The sequence below is a fragment of the Barbus barbus genome, assembly GCF_936440315.1.
Source record: "Barbus barbus genome assembly, chromosome: 38".
NCBI lineage: Eukaryota > Metazoa > Chordata > Actinopteri > Cypriniformes > Cyprinidae > Barbus > Barbus barbus.
In genome coordinates this window covers 2,051,832-2,069,141 of record NC_136716.1, presented here as the reverse complement: position 1 = coordinate 2,069,141, position 17,310 = coordinate 2,051,832, and the positions used below count along the sequence as shown (strand labels likewise).

Sequence of the window (17,310 nt, the reverse complement as noted above, 5' to 3'; positions counted from 1 at the left end):
CTCTGAGATTTTCATTGGTGGATCACAAACAGACAAAGTACCTGCAAATATTGAGGATTAAATGTAAGTTCTTTAATATTTAGCTGTAAGTTTGTTGCCATATATGTATATTTAATGGTTAATTATGGTTTATTACAGAACAAGAGTTTTTAACTCAGCCTCATGTGTTATACATTGAACTTTGATCTGCTGTAATCATAGTCAGCTTTTCATCTTTAACAGTCCTGATGTGTGTTATGCTGTTTTTATGTGGGGGTCTTTTTAATGGCTCAGCGTGATTTTTTTTCTCATTGTTTATTGGCTCTTGCACTAGAGATCACAATCATCATGCTCTCCAAATGTCAACAGAAAGATTCTGAGAGGAAAACTTTCAGAAACCAGGGTCCAAAAAGCTGAATACAATAAGAACTCAACATAACACACAATAACTAGAAATCAAAATCATAAGAGACACTACATCTTGTGCCGTCCAGTTATAAGACCCAATAATGTCAGCGAGCAAAATGATGCGTGCTATACATATCAACACTAATTACATTCTCCGCTTCAAAAATCATCAATGTAATAAAATGTAGTGAAAGGAAAATAAGTCCTAGTCCACCCACACCCATCTGCTGCTGTGGAATCACTGGCTCTTTTCCACACATGAAGAACTTATTCTCTTATCCTGCACTCAATTTATGCATTTTCTGCTGCTTTTGTTGCTGTTTATCCAAATAGCAGAGGGTAGTGTCTGTTCTTGTGTTCTTCTTTCATGTAAGGGCAGTGGTAATGATTTTCTGCTTTGTATTTGTTTTGTTCCCTCCCTTAATTAATGCCTCTTTTATAATGAAAACAAAGAGCCCTTTGAGACGCTGTCATTCAGAATCATCCCTCTCTCTTTTCTGCTCTCCCTCGCTGATTCTTGGCTTTGTAAACCGCAGATGATCCAGCATCTCTCCGATATTCAAATATAGCTTCATTTTGGACTCAAATTGTGACAAAAGTTATTCTGCTCGTTTGACAGTTAGACTCGGCCTTTATCAACAATGAAGACATCAGGCGGTACAGCACATTCATTCGCTCTACATTTTAATTACATATTATCAAGACAAATCCATGATTGTGTTTAAATAGCGTATTGAATATTGACAGTCTATCGCATCTCACTCCAAAAAACAAACACTTTTATCCAGGCCATAATACAAACACAAAACATTCGATATTGAAAAGTGAAAATCCAAAATCTGTTAGGAAAATCTAAAGGTCACAATTACCAGAAAAGTCAATGAAATGGCAAGACTTTAGAAAGATTTACTTCAGAAAGCATCAGCAAAAACACAGTCCCATAATTCTCAGCATCAGACATCTCTGACCCAAAACTTGGCATCAGGGTCGTGTTAAAGTCGTGTAAACCGGCTGCTCCCAGCTCGCACCGGGACTGTGAGACGGGCTTGATAAGCTGTTGAGAACAGGAGTCACGTACGATCTTCTGGAGGAATGAAAGTACGGATATTGATAAATGCCAGTGGGATAACCGGAAAATGTGGTGAAGTACGTCGAGTTCTGCAGGTCTGGACAGTCAGTCAGTTCAGATTGGGTCGGTGACCCGTGAGACTCTCCGTAATGAGAAGGACTCAATTGTTCTGTTTTAATGAGCGGTCTTTGTTGGTTTGCGCCGTTGTGCAAGGATACAGATGGTGACCCGGACCCCTTGTTCCATGCCAAAGCACTGCCATGAGGATGATGGTGGTAGGCTGTGCTGAAACAGCCGGGACTGGAGTACGGCCTGCCGTTGTTCTCCATGTGGCCGTTTAACGGCAGGTACTGGTCAAACTCATGCACGTCAAACGGGCCCATGCTGCCGATGACGTCGCTGCTGAGCTCCGAGATGTCCACGTTGCTGAAGTCGATGTTGTGTCTTGCGTTTTCCGACGCACGCCGGGACTCCAGTTTAGTGCTTTGATGCTGATCGGACTTCGGGGTGGTTGGAGGTGTAGGAGGACCGTGAGGTTGAGCTGGGTTGGAAACATCGAATGTGTTTTATTGGCTTGAGGTGGAAAAAGAAACCAAGACACCCCAAAGATCCTTTCAGTGAACAGTTCTTAAGAGAACCATTTTTTCTTAGAAGAACGTTTTAAAAATCTAAAGAACTTTTTTCCATATAGACAACCTTTTGCTGAATGGAAGGGTTTCATGGATGTTAAAGGTTCTTCATGGAACCATTGATGCCAAAAAAGAACCTTTAGTTCTTCGACACTCTTAAAAGTAAAGGTTCTTTATTAGCACTGATGATTTTTTCCTAAACTTAGAAAAAATGGATGCTTTAAGAACTGTTCATTTAAAGGTTCCTTGGGGAACCAGAAATAGTTATTCTACACATTAAAATTAAAGTTCTTTATTGGCATTGATGGTTCCATTAAGAACCTTTAACATCCATGGAATCACTTTCCACTGGACAAAAGGTTCTTTATTATGGAAAAAGTTTGTTGAAATGTTCTTTAAACTTGAAAAAAATTGAAAGAAATGTATGTTTTATGAACTGTTCACTTAAAGGTTCCTTGGGGAACCAGAAATGGTTCTTTATTGGTATTGACGGATCCATCAAACACATTTAACATCCATGGAACTTCTCCATTGCACAAAAGATTATTTATAGTAGAGGGTTATTAAAATGTTATTTACACTACAAAAAATGGTTATTGAAGGCAAAAAATTCTGTTCACTTCTTCTACACTTTGATCAATTAATGTTCTTTATTGGCGTTATAATAGTTCCATTAAGAACCTTTAACATACATGGAATCTTCCACAAAAGTTTTTTTTTATAATGAAAAAAGTATTCTAGACTGTTAAAGAACTGTTTACTGGAAGGTTCTTTGGGGAACCAAAAATGGTTATTTTACACCCATACAAGTAAAAGTCCATAAAGAACATTTAACATCCATCGAACTTTTCCATTGGACAAAAAGTTATTTATTATGAAAAAAAGGTGATTAAAATAGTTCTTTTATGAACTGTTCACTTAAAGGTTCTTTGGGGAACCACACTAAATATAAAGGTTCTTTATTGGCATTTTTGGATCCATGAAGAACTTTTTGGAATATTGCCATCGCACATTTACACAAAGAAAAAAATAGTTATTTTAAGAATTGTTAACTGGAGGTTCTTTGAGGAACCCAGAATGGTTCTTCAATGGCATCGCTGGGAAAACCCCCTTTATGGAAGCTTTACTTTGAAGAGCGTAATATAAAGTATGACACAGCCCAAACTGTAAGACAATAGCTCTTTCATAACTCACCACCATGGACCTGTTGATGGTGCATCCCTCTCATACCCGCTTCCACTTTGTACATTTGATCCGAGGCGTGAGGGTTCGTCTCAGCTCCCGTGTCCAGTTCACTCTGACCTGGCTTCAGGCTCTTCCGTCTCCGCGGCTGGTATTTATAATCCGGATAGTCTTTCTTGTGCTGGAGCCGTAGTCTCTCTGCCTCCTCCACAAATGGCCGTTTCTCGCTCTCAGAGAGCAGCCTGGATGATTGGTGCAGCCATCCGTTGCAAAGCATGGAATGGAAATGTGGACAAGTGAATTAAATCAGTCGTGTGTGAATGATGAAAAATAAATCCAGATTTAGATGGTAGCTGGTTTGAAGCTGGTCAAATCTGGTGCAGACCTTCTTGATTCAGCAACAAACCAGGGATGCATTTTTCAAAAGTAATTATGGTCGCAAGTTCTATCGTTACCAAAAAAGTTCACTGGAATTTACCACCATAGTTAGCTAACGATACTTTTGGGAAACACACACCAGATTATTTACAAGCAACTCCACAGAAAATTGCATTTATTTCTTTAAACTATTTAAATTTAGATACTGAAAGTTAATATTATCTCTGTTTACCAACAGTTATAAACTATAGTATATATTCAATTAGTAAACTAGTACTTTTGGCAACATATTACAGTACGATTTCATTTGTAAACATTAATTACATTAGTTAACATTAACTAACAATGAACGATACAACATTTAGGCCTATTACGCACAGTCAACATTTACAAACATGTTTAAGCATTTAATGCACTGCAAACTAACATTACCGAACTATTAACTAACATGAACAAAGATTAATAAATGCAATAAAAATATTGTTACTTGTAACAAATTAGGCTACACATTTTCTGAGTTCTACTGAATAGTATGTATTCCACTTTGGTGCATGTTTTACTAGTAACCTGCTAGTACTTAACTAGTCTTGTACCTATAAGAAACTAGTATCGATCGCAACTGATTCCAACAGTTACACTTGTTTTATTGCGGTACTTGTCAAATAACTTATCATAATTGTTGGTTTACAGTTGAATTCAAAATCTTGCTAATAAGACATTTTAGTGTCTAATTCAAGTGCGTGTCTATTTAATTAGCTCTGGGAAAGCGAAATAAATCCTAGTAAGTTCTTATATCTGATTTAGTTCATAGTGGCGTTATAAAGATATTTAACATGAGTAGGCCTAATAGCAAAATACAAATAGCTACTAGCTAAAGAAGTGCTTGCCATTCATAAGCCAGAATTAATGATGTTCATTAGTAGAACTCCGTATTTCTTTGCATAAACACACTATGCATTATGTAGGCTACATGATGTCATGTAAAGTGTGATCCATCGATCTCCGTGATGTTGAACTGAAGTGCACGTACCTCCATAACTTGCCGAGGGTCTTGCTGAGCTCGGCGTTGTGGAGATGGGGATACTGATCCGCGAGCTTCCTCCGCGCCGCCTGCGCCCAAACCATAAACGCGTTCATGGGTCTCTTCACATGAGGCTTGTCTTTCAAAGACCTGCTGCCCTGCATAGGCATCGGCACCAGCGACCAGTCATAGCCTTTGAGGACCTGCGACACCGCGTCTCGAATGCACGGGGGGAAGCGGGCATCCTCCTCGCTGTCCGCCGGGTTACCGGCGCCGGTTTGGGACTGCGAGCCTTGTTCATCGGACATTGATGGAGAAGACGGCGAATCAGAGTCCACATCGCCGATATAAGAGCTTTCAGTCCCAGAAGGAGTTTTATCCGGCTCTTTTGACATTTTAAAATCCTCACTGATGAAACAAAGATAAACAAAACGTGACAATAATCAGCCAGCGGTTACGTGCGCATTTTACGCGTAACGCGCGTTGGCTCGGTGCGTATATTCCAAATAAACCTATTGATTTACTGGTTTCTTGAATCTCAAGGCTCGGTCGATCAACACTGGTGAATGAACTGGCAACATTTTACAACTTGTTGGTAGGAGTGAAGTTTTTCTAAGGTTTCTATACTGTTGCACTCCTCCTTCTCTCCTCTCATTGGAGGAGACGATTTTGCGCAACTTCTCCAATTGGTCTGTACAGGGCATCAGCAACTTTTTCACTTAATTGAACATAATTGACTAACAAATTAGACCATAAACCCATAACTGCTCATAGGTTCCGTTAGAAATCCAACCTGAGCCCACAGTATTTTATGAAAACGCTCCTAGGCTAATTTAACAAACTTGACTTGAATAAAAACATTCTAATATTTGGTTTGTGAAAGATATATTCACTGCACAATTGATTCTGTTATTAATAAGATTCCACTATTTAAAAAGATATACATAAAGTGTATAATTTTATATGCATAAATGCATATATATATAAAATATTTCTATAAGTGCAAATTTTGAAAACATATTTGATCTTTACATTAATACACACACACACACACACACACACACAAACACACACACACACACACACACACACACACACACACACACACACACACACGTTGGTTTTTGTGGTTTATGGGGACTCTCCATAGGCGTAATGGTTTTTATACTGAACAAACTGTGTGTGCTATTGCCCTACACCAACCCTACACCTAAACTTAGCCCTCACAGGAGACTTTGTGCATTTTTAGATTTTCAACACCATTTAGTATGTTTTTTAAGCCTTTTGAATTACGGGGACATATAGGCAGTGTCCTCATAAACCACCTTCATATTGTAATACCTCTGTCATACCCATGTCATTATACAAATTTGTGTCCTCATAAACTACATAAACACACACACACACACAAAGAGAGAGATTACATTTATATATCATATATATCAAATTTTTTACTTTATTGGGGAGTGAAGATGATCTCAGTATGCATCAGTATTGTTCAGATAGATTGGTGGAGAGGTGTGAGAGGAAATCACTGGTTATAAATGAAAAGAAGACAAAGGAAATGATCTTTGGACTTCCAGACAACATGCATCAAACAGGAGTGACTATACATAATACACGATTGAAATAGTGTCTGCATATAAATACTTGGGTGTCTATGTGGATGCTGCTTTATCATGGAGTGCACATATAGATTATGTTTGTTGTAAAGTACAACAGCGCATTTATTTTCTCAGGAGAATAAGATTTTTGGCGCAAACAAACAGATTTTGCTCATGTTTTTTCAATCTGTAATACAGAGTGTTGTACAATATGTGCTTGGTATAGCTGTCTCTCTGTTCAACTCAAAGCTCGACTGGCAAGACTGATATCTAACTGTTCAAAGATTGTGGGTCAAATGCTTGAGCCAAGTTTTCATGAGCTGCACAAGAATAAAATGTTGTCCCTGACAGGTAAAATTATGTCTGATTCTTCCCATATTCTGTATGAGGAATTTTGCCATCGAATAGAAGACTGAGAGTACCATATGCCAGAATGAACAGATTACGTAATCTTTAGTTCATCAGTCAGTAAAATTAATTCATCAGAATAGGGGGTCTAAGTAGGCAGCAAGATTCTGAGGAATGGAAGGTATTTAAGCTTTTTGCACTGCAGATGGATGTGTACCAATGTGTACTTTTGTGTGTATTTTATTGTGTAATGTGTACTGCTGTGAATTAATGTTAGACAGTAAGACAATTTTTTGGAAGAAATTCCAACAATAAAGTGAAAATTGAATTGAATTACATTTATTAATTTGTGATTCTGGCATATTTTATGTAATAGTATATACATTCAATCAAGAGTCATTTGATTTGAACAATGCAGATTTGAACTTAAAGTTTCCATAAAGTTGTCACATTTGTTTAAAATGTTGTAAATATATACAATTTATTAATCACTATATTTAGGCCTACAGAGTATTATAAAAAAATACAATATTTTCCCACTAAATGTGCTGAAAGGGTCTTTTAATGGTATATTTTATGTTTGTGCAGATTTGTAAAAGTGTTTTTAATTGTTTATAAATGTTCAAATGAACAATTTTTAATCTTTAAATTAATTTCATTTCTAAACATCTCAGCACATAGAGTTCAAATATAAATGTTGATTTATGTTTAATTTAAATGTTTTTATTTCAATAATTATTTATTGTAGTGTGGCATGGGCAAAAGCGTCTTAATTTCTACTACAGCAGATCCTCAGTAGGTTGTGTTGGCAGAAGCGCATTGTCCTCTGATTGGTCCGCTGCGCTGCGCGTGATTTCTTACGCATGTGCAGAGCGTTCGAAAAATATGGCGTCCTCCAGTGAGAGCTCAGAGAATAGGGAAAGTTTTCTGAGAAAGCGACGTGGCGATGCGCTTGTTTCAGACAGTCTTTCACACGACAGCTGCAGCAAGACAGTGCAAGACGAAGACCCGACCAAATATGACAAGAAAGTGGGCGTATCGTTACAAACTGGGACCTACTGGCTCACGCGCATCGTGCTGCTGCGAGCCATTGCTTTCATCTACTGTGAGTTTGACAGGTGGCAGCTCTACAGGATGCAGTTGCTAGGAGATCAGGCATCAGTTAGTTACAGTTACTAATCTGTGCAACAGAAACCTATAAATTTGCATTAGTGAATTGCCTGTACTGACACACATGGTGACAAACCACCAACTTTTAACCAATAAAACAATTTAAAAAATGTTTTTTGGGACATATTCAATTAGGATTTAGTAGTTTTAAGAAGCCACCAATAGAAGGTGACCAACAGCGTCCATTAGAGTTTCCATTAAAACCAATATAATTCCCATCATAATCAATATTTTGTGATGGTGTCTATTGTTTTTTTTCAGCAGGGATAACTCACCTTTGTGCTTGCCATGTGTGAAATCACCACTGTCTCTCGTTTTCTTTCTAGTTGTGGCTTTCACTGTCGCTTACAACCAGAACAAACAGCTCATTGGAGAGAAAGGGCTCATGCCTTGCAAGGACTACTTGAGGAGCGTCAAGCGTTATGTGGGTGGCAAGATTGGCTTTGCGGCCCTGGCGTACACTCCTACAGTCCTCTGGTTTATGGACTGGAATGACATGGATGCCAACCTGGATGGCATTGCTCTGGCGGGAATGGCTTTGTCAGGGTTTGTTTTAATCATGGGAAGTGCCAATATGATCATTATGGGAGTACTTTGGATCCTGTATCACTCTATTGTGAATGTCGGACAGCTTTGGTGAGCACACACACACACACACACACACACACATGCATTCATCTTTCTCATGTTAAAACTGTACAGTCTTATTATTGTAATAAAATTAGATTGAATTATGCCATTTTGTTGGAGAAAAATTGACTGTTTTTGTCACACCTACAACATTTCATTGACTTTTATGTAGAAGCCCATTCCCTCCACTTAAGAAAAAAGTTATGCTTCGGTAAATTATAATTATTACATGACATAAAAAGCCGAAATTATGTCATACTAAGTTTTAATTATGAGGTAAAATGTCAAAATGAAAACAATGAGATAAAAACTAATAATTATAACACAAAAGTGACTTAAAATGATGGCATACTAATTCATTGAGATAAACAAAAAATTGATATTGTGAATATAAAGTCACAACAATGACCACAAAATCTCATAATTTTAACTTTTTGTCACAATTTGACTTTTTATCTGAGTATGATTTAGTATGTCATTATGTTTGCAAATTTTTGTTTCTTAGTGTATCATATTTTTGACTTTGAATTTTTAAGTCACAATAATTATGACCTGGTATCTCATAATTTCAGCTTTTCAGGTGATAAATATGAATTTCACATCATAAATTTTTTTTTATCTCATAATTTTGACTTTTTATGTCATAATTATGCAATTTATGTAATATTTTTTTCTCATAATTATGATTTAGTATCTCAAATGTTTAATTTCTGGTTTAATAATTGAGTTAGTATCTCAAAATTTTGACTTTTTGTCATAAATGCATCGATCCGATACTCAATATCGGTATCGGCTCCGATACGGCATTTTCTGCGGATCGGGTATCGATCAGACGAGACCCGATCCAAATCCGATATTGTGCGTATAGTATTCTGTGTTATTGTTAAGCCCCACGAAAGGAACACAAACTTTGTAAAGCTCCATAAAGTTTTCGTGCACTATATTTCAAGTGTTCTGAAGCTGTTTCATAGTTAAATGTGAGGTACAGATGAATATTTAAGTCAAGTTGACGTAAACTCTCCGCTGTAGCTGTCTGTCATCCTCCATTCAGCGTTCAAACTGTGTGCGCTCAATAATTGAGATTTAAAACTATAAAAGAAAAGGCTCAAACTATTGCACAGATATAATACACTACACATCAATATCGTTTTCCTATGTGTTTTGAACTTTTCTATGCTGCGCTCTGTGACTCAAGAGCATCATCCTGCGCACGGGATGTGCATAAAGCTTTGTGCCGCTCTGTATTGGAGCCATACCCTTTCGTATTATAATACTTTTGCTCAATGAAAGATTATTAATAGACTGTCTTGTTCTGTCCTATCTATCATATGTTGCTGCTTTCATTACTGTGCTATACATTTAAAAGAAATAAATTAAAGATAATTTATAGTATATATTTATATAAATATATTTACTTGTTTTTCATGAATGTATTTTACAATACAAATAGCAATGTGTGACATTTTACCAGATTTAGTCCTACACTTATTAACTTTTATTTGTTCCCCACTAAATAATTTTGCTTCACTAAATGTTTAGAAAAAATGGTATCGTTGCATCCCTAAAAATTACAAGATGCACAATTTGTCTTTTCATCTCATAAATATGACTTATCTCACAATTTTGACTTTTTATGTCATAATTATCTCTTTATGGCATAGTATGTCATAACATTTACTTTTATAATTATGACCCGGTATCTGATAATTATGACTTTTAATCTCATAATTATGACTTAATATCTCATAATTTCGACACTTTGTCCTAATTTGACTTTATCTCATTATGACTTAGTATGTCATAATTATCTATGACTTGTCATAATTATGAGTTTTTATCTCATAAATATGATTTATAATTTCAATTTATGCCATAATTAGATTTTTTATCACTTTGACACAGTGCCATAACTTTTACTGTCTGTATGACTTACTGTGCCATAATTATAGCTTCTTATCTCATAAGTATGACTCAGTATCTCATAATTTCGACTTTATCTCATAATTGCGATTTACCAAAGCTAGTTTTTTTCTTGCGTAGCGAGAATGGGTTTCCCTACTTTTAAATGATGAAAATGAGTTTAATCTCATATATTTCTCTGTTTCCTTTTATCCAGGTACTCCTTTGGTGAGTAATCATCTCTCACATTGAAATTTGTAAAATAAAGTTATGCACTTTTTGTTTTCTAGTAGCAACATTCTCATAGATGCCAGTTTTAAATGAATCATGGCAACAGAAGAATAAATCAGGGCCTCTTCTCTCAGAATTCCCTTCAGTGTTTAGATTTCTGGTTTGGGATCTCCACGAGTGTGACCGATAGAGGCTTTGAAGCCAAATTGGTTCGGTAAAATGTCTACTGCGCCAAGTCACAGTGGGGAGATGAGCATTTGTGCTGGCTGATTCATCTGAACTCTTACCCCAGCGTTTTACCTCATCCCACTAACCACATCTGTGATCGTTCCATCCCACCAAAATCCAAATTCTCCAGATAAACAAGAAAGCCACAAATGGGCTCAATTGGCCAATCAGGATTTAATTTAAGCCTATTGTTTAATGGAAGACAAGAACATGTTTTTTTTATTTATATTTGAATATTTCTTTTGTGTTTTACACCAGTTTTGTCATTTAAAGCCTTTCCTGGTTTTAAGGATCAATCCAAGTGCATGTAACAGTGTAATGCCATGTAATGGATTTCAGATGATTATAAATCTTTTTCCATTTTAAAAAGTATTCATACTAGGGATGTAAAACTACAATGCTATGGATCAATGCATCGATCAAATGACCAACATTATGATGCTCTGACTGAATGTGTAAAAATCTATTTTTTTTCACCTCGTTTTTGTTGCTTATGTCTTAAGGTTTGCACATTTTCGAGAAAACAGAAAGACTCTCTTGACTCTTATATAGATTTATTATATTATATTAAATATATTATAATTTTTAAAACTAAAGTGCTTTTTGTTGTTGTTGTGGATTCTATGGAAACCTGTTTACTCCATGGAATAAAAAAATGCAAAATGTAATTGCAGACCTTTTTTTTCTCGCAATGTTGCGATTATCTCACAATTTAGGCTTTTTTTCTTGCAAGATACAAATTTGCAATTCTAAAACAAATTATTCAATAAAAGTCACATGTGCATAGAAAGTCAGAATTAGGCAAAAAGGGAAAAATTGTGAGAAAATCCCAACATTGTGGAAAAAAGGCAAAATTGTGAGAGATAATTGCAAGACGACAATTTTTTTTTTACTTTTTTCTTTCTGTATATTTCAGATTTTATTTAATTTTTTTGTCTCACAATTCTGCCTTTTCCCCTTATAATTCTGGAGGTAAAAGGAATACGCTGCAATTACTTTTTTATTAGTTAATCTCATGGCAGAAACAATCCCAATTCGGATTCAGGATTTGCAGTTTTCAAAGATTCAATTAAATGTTCATGTTATATTTCGGTTGCATTTGTGGATTAATACAAAAGTAACAGGTTCTGTAAAATAAGCACACGATAACATAAAATCAATATATTGATCACAGACTCCTGAATCTTGTTTAAATCATAATCTTATCGTGGCGTGGTTTGAGGTATTGGCAAATATCGTTATGCACACATCAATATCTGATGCACACCTCTAATAGGACATTCAATGTACAATTACATTTTTTTATGAACAGTACCTTGAGTGTGAGTGTTAAATTGGTAATCTGTTTTAATGTTTTTTGGATATGAGTGCCATGCAAAAACTTCTCCAGTTCAGTTAGCAGTAAACTAAATTAAGTGCAAAGAGAACATGGTGGCGTCTCAAATATGCAGAATCTTCTGTTCTTCTCCCAAGACTCAAATGCAATCAGCGGTGCTGCAGATGTAATGAATTATTCAGTCCCAAACCAAATAATTGTGCCTAGAAATCTGATTAGGGGGTTTAAAAATAGCAACGAGATACTGGAGCGCTTCTCTCACCCATCTCCTGTGTGTATGATAATTTGTAGAGATAAATGTGAGCACCTCCAACCTCTGTCACGCTCCAAACGCTCATTTCTGCCCACTTTCCAGTGTGTGCCTCACACAAACCACCTACAGGCTTTACACGAGTAAACACAGCGCTGCGACGCTCTAAAGGCCATTTCTTTCCCAGAGAGACTTGAGGGTGAAATCACAGCGTTTGTGCCATAAATTCTGCATAGAAGCCGGTTGCAAGTGGTTATTGCTGAACATTTTGATTGCATCTGAGTGATTCAGTGCGCTTGAGGTCAGATGAAATCTGCTAGTATGTAAACGCTTGATTCTCTGTGTAAAGCAAAGCGATGCGGTGATTCTTGATTCTCTGTGTACATTAATACCAGTGTTCTGCGGCTCTCAGGATTTTGCATGGATTGACTCCCTGAGGAGGAGTGTAGATGGCAGTCATTTAGAGATTCGAAGCACATTCTCTTTGCTTTAAAGCAGCCCAGCGGCAGGTTAAAACACACATGGGTGGTGTTGAATGCCAAGTTAAATAAAAAAGAGAATATTTGATTATTTGATAACCTGTTTTAAAGGCCTGTTCACATCAAAAACAATAAGTTTTAATAATAATTTTAATTAGAAGTCCACAGCACTGTAAAAAAAAAAAGTTGAGCCAACTTAAAATTTTAAGGCAACCAGCTTCAGCAGATTTTTGAGTTTTCTCAGCTTGTTGTTTTAAGTTTATACAACAAAAAGTTGAGAATCTCCTACAAAAATAAGTTGAGAGAACTCAAAAATCTGCTGAAGCTGGTTGCCTTAAAATTTTAAGTTGGCTCAACTTTTCTTTTTTCTTTTTTACAGCTGATGAAAGATTAAAACATTGACAGCAAATGTTAAAGTCTTAGTAATTTTTATTAGTTTTTGTTAATATTTTGAATGATTTAAAAAAAACAACAAATTCTGTTTTAATTTTAATTTGAAAGTTTTAGTAGTTTTGTTTTGTTTTTGTAATTTATATTAGATTTTGTTAGCATTTTAAATTAGATTTTTATTTAAAATGTTTCATTTTAATTTTAGTTAAAGTTTCATATAGTTTTTACTAGTTTTTGTTAATTTTGATTAAGATTTTTTTATACGTTCTGTTTTAATTTTAAAGTTAGTAATTTAGTTTTGTCATTTTTATTAGTTTTGTTAGCATTTTAAATTAGATTTTATTTATATATTTTCTGTTTCATTTGAATTTTAGTTAAAGTTTCATATAGTTTTTACTAGTTTTTGTTAATTTTGAATAAGATTTTTTTATACGTTCTGTTTTAATTTTAATTTTAAAGTTAGTAATTTAGTGGTTTTGTCATTTTTATTAGTTTTGTTAATATTGATTTAGTTTTTATATTGCCTTTTTTATTTTAATTTTAAAGTTGTAGTAATTTTGTCATTTTTTAAATAAACATTTGTCAATATTTTAAATCAGATTAAATTTTTTACATTTTCTGTTTTAATTTTAATTTTAAAGTCTATGGCTTTACTAACTTTTAGGTTATTTAGTTTTAGTTATTTTACTTAAAATAAACGTGAAGTGCTCTGCTGTATGTATAATAAGTTTATTTTTTCGATGTTTTATTTCGGTTAATGTTTATTTTACTTGAAATAATGAATTTTTTTTTGTTGTTCTACTTTTAGTTTTAGTTAGCAATCATTGTTGCAAGTTTTCTTTTTGTAAAGATATAAAATGGGTATTTTCTTTGGGACCCGCTCTCTGGTCCAGTAAAATGGCCAAATCAAAAACATCCAAATGCATCCCATTACTGATATACATCTGCTGACAATCAGGGATTGATGAAAAAACATTCTGAACCCTCTCTGACTAACAAATCTCATAACCGGAGACTGAAATCCTAGAATATTACAGATTTATTAGAATCAAACGTGGAGAATTAAGATACGACAGCATGTGGAATCATTCAGATTTCATAAGCAGCTCTTTTGTACTGTTTTGATTCTCATGCTGGTTTTGTTTTTCTGCAATAACATTAATTTTCCACTCGTAGAGATGTGTTTCGTCACAGTTTGTGTGTTTGTGTGAGTGCAGGTTGGGAAAGCCAGCTTCTGGAAACCGGTTTCTTGGGGATCTTCCTGTGTCCGCTGTGGAGTCTGTGTCCGCAGCCGCGCCGCTGCCCGCCGTCGCTCATCTCCACCTGGACCTTCCGCTGGCTCATAGTTCGCATCATGCTGGGTGCGGTCAGTACACTTACATGCACATTCATGCCTTTCCCTGCCCGCCTCCAGTCATATATGTCACAGGACGAAGGAAAAGTACATGTGCGCTGCTAATGCTCACATTAAACGCCGTCAGACGACTTCTGTCTGGATTTTTTATGGCTTGTGTGACTGGCCCATAACTATTGTCTGCCAAAGTACGGAGGTTGCCATGTAGATGAAAATGTTTTTCCAATTAGCGCCATAAATGAGGAGGAATGGGGTAGGCGAGCTGCACGTTCGGTTAAAGCAGGCCAAGAATATAATTGCCTTTAAGTGCTTACAACTGTAAAAACCCTGCAGCCGTTTCCCCTCAAACACACTAGGAATAAAAACGCCTCGCGGACTGAGAAACGAACAAGCTGCTTTTAATAGCAGGGTAATGATTATCACTCATTCGAGGTGTCTCCTCAGATTTCTCTGCGTTTATTGAGCGTTGATGGAAATGAAGGAGTATGATTTAGGTCCTGTGAGATTTCCGTTTGGTTTGCAATGAAGTCATTAAAACTGATTGGGGTGGTCAGTGTTGTTTGCCAATTAGCAAGACGTTAACTGATGAATGTGACGTGGATTTAAGCTAGTTTATTTACAATATGCAGGCTTTAACGGGAGGTTTTTATGGAAGCTTGTTTCCACCATGGGTTAAAAAAGGTAACTGGTAATTACATCTTTTTATCTCACAATTCTGACTTTTGTCTTGCAATTTTATTTCTCACAATTCAGAATTTTTTGTCAGAATTGCAACTTAAAAATTCAGTTCTGAGAAGATAAGGCATAATTCTAAGATATTTTTTTATTTCATGGCAGAATCAAAAACTCGGAATTGTGAGAAAAAGCTATTCTGAGAATACTGAGTTTATTTCTCACTTTTTAAAATATTTTTATGTTTGTATCTTGCAATTGTGCCTTGGAATAGGAGTTTATATCTTATAATTCTGCCCTTTTTTTTTTATTTCTTACAAGACTAAGTTTATTTCTCACAATTCTGTTTCTCACAACTTTCTAATATTTTTTTTCTTTTAGAAATTTTAAGTTTATTTTATTTATTTATTTTTTATTTGTTGAAATTTGTTGTTTATTTGTTGAAATTCTGAGTTTTTTTTCTCAGGATTGTGAGTTTATATCACAATTTTAAGTTTATATTTTGTATTTCAGAATTGCAAGAAAAAAATATATAAATTCACATTTTAAAAAAAGGCTTTCAAATGTTTTTGCTGTAGGTCCAGTGTTATTTTAGTATTATTGATGTACTATGATAGTTTTTATTTCTATTTTGAATTATATTTTATTATTATATTTTCTGTTTTTATTTTAATTTCAAAGTTTTACTTTTTTTTTTTTACTTTTTTTTTATTATTTATATCATCTTTTTTAAAACGTCTGTGTAGTTCTTATTAATATCTATTAATTAGTTTATTTAGTTTTAGTTTTTTTTGGTACTTTGAGTTATGAGAAATGTTGCCTTGGCAACTAGCTGAAATAAAATAAGTATTTATTTTTTATTTTTTATGTAGGTAAAGTTTATTTTATTTCAGGTAATACCAATATTTCTCTAATGGTTTTAGTTTTAGTTACCTATAATAACCCTGTCTTGTGGTTGCTGGATCCTCTTTCTTAACTTCCACACATCTGTGGAGGTCTGTTACACAAGCGCAGGCCTTAATTCACCAAGTGTTTGCTTCTTGCTGTTTTAACAGTGCAATTAAATCAAAACTGTTGTGGCAAAACATTCATTAGCACCAGTGCTTCGCAGTAATTTGCTGTGCTCGCCAAATGACCAGAGCGCTGTTTAGCATTTCACAAGATGTTCTCTCTTCCGAGAAGCAGTGAAGGAAACGCCAGCTGTTTGTGAATGTAGTGGACTCAAGGCCTGAGCTGGAATCAGTGGCCAAGTTGTCGTTCACCATCGTTTCTTTTCTTCTTTTTTTCCACTTCTCAGCAAGGGAGGTTTTTCAGCACACATCAAAGCACCTCTCCAAACCCTTCAGACTCCAGGCTTGGGTTTCCGACTGGATTCGCGGTTCACATGATTCCCTGGGCTCCACACGTTTATTATCTGTTGGAGGGTTGTTTCTGATGTCTGGCGTTTGTCGGGAATCTTTCACTTAGCGACTGAAGTTCACACATTCCATCAGGAGTCAGAGCGCTCGTGTTGGAAATGTTCTCAATCGTCCCGTCCATCTGTTCATATTCATTTGTCGTCTGCCTTCAAGATTTATCTGTAGTTTGCAGCCGTTGCTTAAAAAGTCATTAAATAAATAAGATTGTTAAAACAGACTAGATCAAGAAAAAGAGTCCAGATAATCTCGAGCAGATCAGGAGAACAGGATTAGATATCTGATGCCTATCTCCAAGTACTCCAGAGTTGCCTTTAGATTTAATTAAATCTTCTGAAATCAATTTAATTACATTTTATTTAATTTAATAATTACATTTTTGGAATGCTGTATCAGGCTGTTTAATGTAAGACAGTGTGTGAATTATGCAGTTATTTTCAGAGTGGGTGAACTTTTATAGAAATTTCATTAGGAACATTTCTGGAGTTGCTTAAGTTTATCTCGCTCAACCTCATATTGTCTTTTGGCACCACTAGCATCCATAATTAGACAAATTATTTGTGTTTTTATATGATCTTAAAGGTACAGTTCATCAAAAAATTTATATTGTCATTTACTCATGTCATTGCAAACCTGTT

At 35.2% G+C, this 17,310-nt stretch overlaps 2 protein-coding genes across 3 annotated transcripts in view; one reads left to right on the top strand and one right to left on the bottom strand.

Annotated features, from left to right (window-relative positions):
* On the bottom strand, positions 1-5,260 carry LOC306857660 (transcription factor SOX-8-like). The gene is made up of 3 exons (XM_079397698.1): positions 4,676-5,260; positions 3,280-3,509; positions 1-1,997 (listed from the first exon to the last, which is right to left on the bottom strand). Exons 1-3 carry the CDS (start codon positions 5,059-5,061, stop codon positions 1,369-1,371), a joined length of 1,245 nt encoding a protein of 414 aa, XP_079253824.1. The 5' UTR covers positions 5,062-5,260; the 3' UTR covers positions 1-1,368.
* Positions 5,261-7,477: 2,217 nt separating this feature from the next.
* LOC306857377 (lipase maturation factor 1-like) overlaps positions 7,478-17,310 on the top strand; it is a gene marked incomplete at its 5' end in the record, with an annotated part of 33,430 nt that continues 23,597 nt past the window's right edge. Inside the window, 3 exons of one of the 2 annotated variants that reach the window (XM_079397295.1) lie at positions 7,478-7,723; positions 8,115-8,424; positions 14,449-14,597. In XM_079397295.1, the coding sequence (XP_079253421.1) occupies positions 8,409-8,424; positions 14,449-14,597 (165 nt within the window). Of the gene's footprint in view, positions 7,724-8,114; positions 8,425-14,425; positions 14,598-17,310 lie in introns of both variants that reach the window. The other variant, XM_079397296.1, reaches the window with a different exon arrangement.

Excerpts from the sequence above, each read along its gene's own strand:
- LOC306857660 (XM_079397698.1), bottom strand. The coding sequence starts at position 5,061 with ATGTCAAAAGAGCCGGATAAAACTCCTTCTGGGACTGAAAGCTCTTAT. Across the intron at positions 3,510-4,675 it reads ACCCTCGGCAAGTTATGGAG|GCTGCTCTCTGAGAGCGAGA; the intron begins GTACGTGCACTT and ends CCAATCATCCAG. Across the intron at positions 1,998-3,279 it reads CCATCAACAGGTCCATGGTG|CTCAACCTCACGGTCCTCCT; the intron begins GTGAGTTATGAA and ends TTTCCAACCCAG.